This window comes from Oryzias melastigma, linkage group LG17 (genome assembly GCF_002922805.2).
Source record: "Oryzias melastigma strain HK-1 linkage group LG17, ASM292280v2, whole genome shotgun sequence".
Taxonomy (NCBI): domain Eukaryota; kingdom Metazoa; phylum Chordata; class Actinopteri; order Beloniformes; family Adrianichthyidae; genus Oryzias; species Oryzias melastigma.
Window position 1 is genome coordinate 18,472,587 of NC_050528.1, and position 7,302 is coordinate 18,479,888.

At 34.3% G+C, this 7,302-nt stretch overlaps 1 protein-coding gene across 1 annotated transcript; it reads left to right on the forward strand.

Annotated features, from left to right (window-relative positions):
• Window positions 1-3,207: 3,207 nt before the first annotated feature.
• On the forward strand, window positions 3,208-7,302 carry LOC112147668 (phospholipid hydroperoxide glutathione peroxidase-like). Its single transcript, XM_024274207.1, has 7 exons — window positions 3,208-3,312; window positions 3,963-4,057; window positions 4,953-5,097; window positions 5,279-5,430; window positions 6,551-6,575; window positions 6,655-6,714; window positions 6,888-7,302. The coding sequence occupies exons 1-7, from the start codon at window positions 3,232-3,234 to the stop codon at window positions 6,918-6,920; spliced, it is 591 nt and encodes a 196-aa protein (XP_024129975.1). The 5' UTR covers window positions 3,208-3,231; the 3' UTR covers window positions 6,921-7,302.

The following is a 7,302-nucleotide window of genomic DNA, read 5'->3' on the forward strand; positions in this document are numbered from 1 at the left end:
AGAGAAATAACCCTAACTTTTCTTGAAGCATCTGATCTTCTCTCCCAGGGTGCTCGTCGAGTTGTGTGTGTGTGTGTGTGTGTGCGCGTGTGTGTGGTAGAATCGGGTTTAGCAGAGGTTGTTTCTAGGCAACAGTTTTTTTCCTTTTAATATGAAAGTTGTTTGTTTCTCTGCATTTTCTATCTTTCCCTATTCATTATCTTTCACTTTTTCACAAATATGAGTTTTCATCATTAGGGCATGGTTAAGCAGTTCTCTGCCACACCGGTTCAAAAAAAAAAAAATGCTCACACTCTAATTGCAAATTTCAAAGTTTCTCCATTTGCTTCCATGTTTAGTTAACGGATCTTTTAATCGCTTAACAATAAAACGAGCTCTGCTTTCATGTAGTTTAGTCTGCCTTTCTTCCAACATGCCTGCAGCATGGATGAACTGAATACTTGACCTACAACAACTGCTGGCTGATTGCCTGCTCCTGCTTCAGATGTGAGGATTTCATTACATTACACTGTGGGCTGTGGTCAAATAAACAAACATTATGTTAACCTTTCTTCATCAGGTCTTTTAGCAATCTACAGCTGTTAGAAAACGAGCCTCATGAAATGTCATCTTCTACCCTCGTTGTCTTCAATATTTTAATTAAAGCTGTGCATCTGTGCATGAGAAAGTTCAGGATTTGCTTCATGCATGAAAAATCAGTTTAGCATCATATTTTAAATAAATAAAGAGTTGCACAGTGGGATAATTGAATGTAGTTTAGACAATCACCCTAAAAAAAAGGGTTTGCATTGTTTGACACATGTTCACTTTGACAGAATGGGCAAAGCAGCAACTAATTGCAGTGTCTGGCCCCTACACCTCTGCACATACCCTCACACCGCATTGATTCCTGCGACGGCTTTTGCAGAAGGACCCCTTTGATCGGAGTTTTAATTGGCTGCGTGTGAAATCTTTAATTATATTCTTCAGGCTGAAAGTTTCAGGGGGAAACCTGTGGTGGATTTTGTGTTTGTCATTCCCTAATTAAAATTTTCTTCATTAGATGATGTGATGACCCAAAACCCCTTTGGTGTGTTGACAGTTTGCACACAAAAATCACGTTTTCTCCTCTTCTTTACTCTAACTATTAATCCAGGAATTTTGTTTTATAGGATTACAGTTTAGGTCAAGTCAATAAGCACATTGCTGCTACTTGATACATCTTTTTGTTTTCTTTGGCTCTATTATTAAAAATAATCGCCAAGTAAAAGACCAATGAAAAGGTTAAATTCAATAAAAACTCGTGGGAAATGTGTTCCTCTAAGTAACAAACATAGATCTTTATGGGTAAATGAATGTTTGTCTCTCCTATTGGCCGGCATTCTTCTCCTGAACTGAAACAACAATTACAATAAAAAAGATCTTTTTTACATCCATCACAATCTGCTGGGTTCCACTTTCAACAGGTACTAAGAAGAGAAAAAATGCTGTTGCTTGGACAGGATTTTTTTTTTTTTTTTTTACTTTAAATTGTATTTTGGTCTACTGTTTACAATAGGAAACGGATTTTTAAACACATTTATGACACAAATTGAGCTGACTTTTCATTGACTGAAAAAATGTTTTCCATTCAAATTCAGAAAACTAAGAAACATCTTTGATTTTCTGGTGTGTGCAAACAAGCCGACATACTTTATTAACAATAAATCACTTTTACAATTTCAAATAGACATGTACTTGCATGTATTTTTTCTTAATTTACTTCAATTTGGTTCTTTTGCCACATAACTAATCAACTCAACGTTGCACCAAGGGTCAAATGTGTCTGTGGGGAGATGATGCCCTCTATTGGTGGAATGATAAAACTGCAGCTTTGACAGATGAATAAAGGATCTAATTTTGATGGATTTCTTCTGAGGACAAGTACTTGGTGAATCTCAGTGGAAATTGTGGCTCATTGGCTTTTTAGGGCACAAAGTGAGCTTTTGTTAAACTTGGAAAAAATCAATTTAATGTTTTTTGTAAAAACATTATTGATGATGTAAACATAGAAAGTGTAGCAGAGCTTAGAATCCTCGGGGTAGTATTAGATGAAAATCTGTCTTAGAAACCTTTGTATATCATGTAAGACTAAAGTGTCAAAAAATATATTGAATAATGTAAAAGATGTTTTTCTGGTGAAACAACAGGAATATTGTATTGTTATTTTGCCTTATTTGAGTTATTTTATGTGGTAAAACTAATGTTTATTGAAGAAAAATAATTCTAAAATTGAAATAAAATTGGGTATAGAGAAAGTATAACTTTATAATTCAATAAGTCAAGTCTTCTGAAATGTAAAGACTTAATAGAACAACAAACATTGTTTAGCATGTTTAAAAAAGTAGTTAAGTAGTAGTGGGGAGTTTACAAAGGATTTTTACTTTCTGTTTTGATGATCTTATCACAGAAGAAGATTCAATTTCAAGTATCCAGTCAGTCACATTACTTTAAAACGCGTGTTTGTCTTTTATTTGTGATAAACTTTGGAATGATCTGAAAAGGTGTACATATATTTTCAGTTTAAAAAATGTAGATCAAATGTTATTAATGTATGTTCTTTAACTTCACTGTCTATTTATCTTTGTTTTCCCTTTATTGTGAGGGTTTTGAATAGTTACGGTGGGACTATCAGAAGATGTCCATGTTTATATTCAGATAGATTTTTCCTGATTAAGTATGAGGCTGACATAAAATATGAATTTTATTCTTTAAACTGCTCCATTCCGTTTGAAATTGTGAAATTGTAAATTTGTAACATTAAGTTCTGCATTTTTGATGCTTCATGAAGGGGGAAATAAATAAGTTAATAAAGGTTTCAGTGTTTTATTGCTATAGAAAAGGGGGACAATTCAACTGTTCCATTTGTAAAACAAATTTTATTGAAACACACAGTATTTTTACTTAAAGAAATTATTAGTATTAAAAAAATATTACTTAAATATTTAGGAAATACTAGTTTCGACATTGTACTTCTGAATTGTCCTATTTTTTTAACTGAATGTGTGTTTACTTCTAAAAATCACATTCAACTGACAAATAAAAACATTTATCCTATATTTATTTTACTAAACATGTTTTTTCGGCTGTGCTACACTTTCTGAGAAACATAAACATAAGCAAAGCTTTAAAAGGGGGTAAAGTTTACCTGCAGGGCATCATGGGAAATGGGCGGATGTGAATTTGTGTAAGTGGGCGGGGCTTTTGGATCATATGATAAGAATTGCTGCAATGTGGTTACGATCCGCAGTGTTGCTGGGTGTTTTAGGGACCAGGGGCATCGTGAGAACCATGGTAGGTCCCATAACAGCATAGAAACGGAGCGATTTAATTCTTCTTTTGGTGTAAAAGAGCTTTTACGAGTTTAAATATTTGCTTGTTGGACGCGGGACGACCTACAGGTCAGAACGGGTTCTTTTTTTAGACTCAGTGCAGCAGAAAAATACGTCCGGCATCGCAGATGCTAGCTTGTAGCATCAGTGAAATCTCGTTAGCTGACTGTCTTTACTCGGTCGTTTTAGTCTTTTAAACCTTGTGGGATACTTTCACTTTATGATTATTATTTTCTTTTGTATTTTGTGTGTTTCATATTCTGTGTAATATACCCGTTCTTTGTGTAAACAACATATTTTTGGTCTACGGCTTAAGTGTGTCGCTATAGTTGCTTTAATCCAACGGGAGATTTTCTTTCCATGTCATGATTAATCCCAATTATTTCCGTCCTGTAGTAGTGGAATTTACCTTTACGGTGGAGTCATACAACTCTGTCCAAACACGTATTTGTTTCTTAAGTAACAGGGCGTGAGGTTTCCACAGAAGAGTCAAAGTGCACCAAGAACTCTGATTAGGCTCTTATTCTTTTCTTCCAGTGGCTTGTGACTGCTATGATTCACCTCTTTGCTTCATCTTTTTTGCAATAATGTTTTTCTTTTTTACTCCGGCAGTGTGCTCAGGGGGAAGACTGGAAAAAGGCAGCCTCCATCTATGAGTTTTCTGCCAAAGACATTGATGGGAATGAGGTGCACCTGGAGAAATACAGGTAAACGGAAGTCCAAACAGATTCCAAGTCATTTCATTTTAAGTTTCTGCTAGTACAGAGATACAAATCCAATACTTTAACACATTTAAAAAGATTAACAATAAATAATAAAACAAATCCGTATAACAATTCTGCTGTATGACTTGTGCTTTGTTGTGTTAACATTTGCAATTGGAGTCTAATAAAAAAAAATTCCACTCTATTCACTTCTGTGAGGCAACCTGAACAATCAAGTAAAAACAGTGCAACTATTAACTAGAAAAAAAAATTAGCTTACTATTAAAAAAATGTACAGTAAGTCATGTAAAAAAGTTTGGTGACTGTAGCTTTAGTTCTTCAGAACTATTTCATATTTTTAATCAGTGATTTACATCTCATTTCTTAAAAATGAATAATGACTTTCTTTTAAAATCGTTCATGTAGCATGAATATGTTGAGAAGTATTTATAACTAGCTTATATCAATTTTACCATTTATTCATTTTGGTTGATATTGAGTGATCATTTTTGATCACTTTTTCCCGGTGTTTGCACTTTGTAGACGGTCTCTTGGTAGCCGTCGCTCTGTCGCATCTTCCTTGGAGGGAGCAGTTCTCATTAAAAGTGAAAGGGGGGAAAAAAAAGAATCTTTTTTTTCTTTTCTAAATGTCTTTGTAGGTCGTTGTTTGAGTCGAGACACTTGCTGTCAGTTTTAAATTTCTATTAAGAATTATTGAGCCCAGAAGTCTGAATCTGTAAATATCTTACCAACTTTATGGAACTTTTTTCAGCTTTTGCTCAAACTAATATTCTACTGCAATTTACAGCAGTAAAATATTGTGATCCGTTCATGAAATGCCAACCGGGACATCCTTAGTCTTAATTGTTGTTTTGTTTTGTTCTGTTCTGTCTTCCAGGGGTAATGTCTGCATCATTGTAAACGTCGCCTCTAAATGAGGTCTGACCAGCGTAAACTACACTCAGCTAACTGCAATGCACACCGAGTATGCTGACAAAGGTTTACGCATCCTTGCATTCCCATGCAACCAGTTTGGCTCCCAGGTATAATTGGACACCTTTTTTTTGAGTAAACGTACCTAAATGCTGCTTCTCCCTTGATTTTACTGAATAAAGTGGTCTAACAGTTCAGTAACTCATTGTGGAAAAACTCAATTATTTTCTTATTAAATGGTTTATTTTGCTGCTTTTAACTTGTAAACTTTTTTTTCCTTCTGCAACTCAGGAGCCTGGAACAGAAGCGGAGATTAAAGAGTTTGCTAAGGGTTACGACGCTGAGTTTGATTTATTCAGTAAGATAGATGTCAACGGTGATGGCGCTCACCCCCTGTGGAAGTGGATGAAAGAACAGCGTCATGGGAAAGGAATGCTGGGAAAGTGAGTCCTAATCCTATTTCTATGTGAAAAAACAGGATTTCCGTCAAGTCAGTATTCTTGTAATGTAGATTTTATTAGTCTACTACAGTATAAAGGAAAGTGTAAATTTAAATGGATGTTCTTAAATCCATGGACATTTTTGTAAGAGATTATCAGATAATTTGCATGCTTTAAAATTCTAGATCGTAACAAAACAAATTTAGGGTGTGATTAAAATATAGGAAGTGAAATGATTATAATTTTTTAAGAAATTATATTAATAACGGCTAAGGATTGGTCAAACATGCAAATAAAATGCACATTTTTGGCCACAAAATACTTGTTTACTTTTTGGTTTTTCAAGCTTCCTGTTTTCAACATTAAAACAGAAATTTAATAGAAAAAAAAAACATTGTTTTCTCAAAAATAAAAATGCTGTATATCTAATTTGCCCGATTCGGTACTGGTTGGTGTTAGGATGGATCATGTCAATGGCCGTGCAGCAACACTCAAGGCGGGATTTTACAGATGACATAACTTCTCATCTGTTGCTGCTGTTTAAACAAACACTGGTTTCAAGTTATAAAAAATAACATTTACCAAAAAAAGTAGAAAGTTTCTTTATTTACATCATAGTTTTAAAACTCACCAAAATTCCTTTTTTAATAAAGACTTAATTAACACACAATTTTTAAAAAGTTTTTTTTCTAGTTGTATTAATTTTATTTTTATTCGTATGTGTCTGTTGTACAAAAAAAACTTGCATATCAAGAAGTACTAAAAACTATATTAAATTTGTTCCTAAATATCTGGGTAAATGAATCAAGTGCACCTTCACTGATAAAGCAGTTTGACTCTGAACATGCTGTTTAAATGACTCTGAGATTATTGTTTTCATGCAATGTTAGACTTTTTAGAATGTGTTTAGAGCTTAACCGCAACTTAAATAAAACGGTTTAAAAACATCTTTCTTATCCTCTACAGGGTTGTGATTGACTATTGTCAATGTGGATGTTTTTCTGTGATATTAAATGGAATATATATATATTTTTTAAATGTCCAAAATGACATAAAGCTGAATAACCTGTAGGGGTGGGGGTGGATCCAATACTGTTTAATGATTTTGTTTTGTGTCTTTTAGTTTCATCAAATGGAACTTCACAAAGGTACACTTTCAAATTTCACTGTAAGCTTTTTTTTTTCAATTGATGTTTAAGTAATAGATGGTATTTCTTTTTCTTATAGTTTCTGATTGACAAGAATGGACAGGTGGTGAAGAGATACGGCCCCAAGGATGAGCCATTTGTAAGATGATTTTTAAAAATTTTTTCTCCCCAGTGCCCTTGTGTCTCACCAATTATAGAATATTAAGATCAATTTCTTAACTTACAGAACACTGGTTTAGCTTTGTATTAAACAAATTTTCTCTGACTTTACATATTTGTCAAAATATATGCTTTTTTTTTTTCTTTCCACAGGGGATAAAGAAGGACTTGCCACAATACCTGTAATTCCTCTGCCATCTCTCCATGTGTTCCTGTGACTCCGGACCTCTCGCGTGGACCGAGGTCTTGCTGTGTATTTTCCCTGGACCAGTGACGGCTCTGCCTGCAAACCCATCACCGGGAAAGGCGGAGCCTGATGACTTTTGGTGTGCAACTTAACTCCAGGGCTAATTCACGGCAGACCTCATCAAACCAAGCGAGAGATGTTCCTCACTTAGTCACCATAGAAACGCTCCCATCATACTTTAGAGTCTAGCAGTCATTCTGTTTTCTAACACATGTTAAAGTAAAGCATCTGTAGAATTTTAGGATTTTCAGCACATTTGTCAAAAGCTATTTATGACATGTAGTATGTATGAAACAATAAAGCATTTTTGCTTCAGCTTCA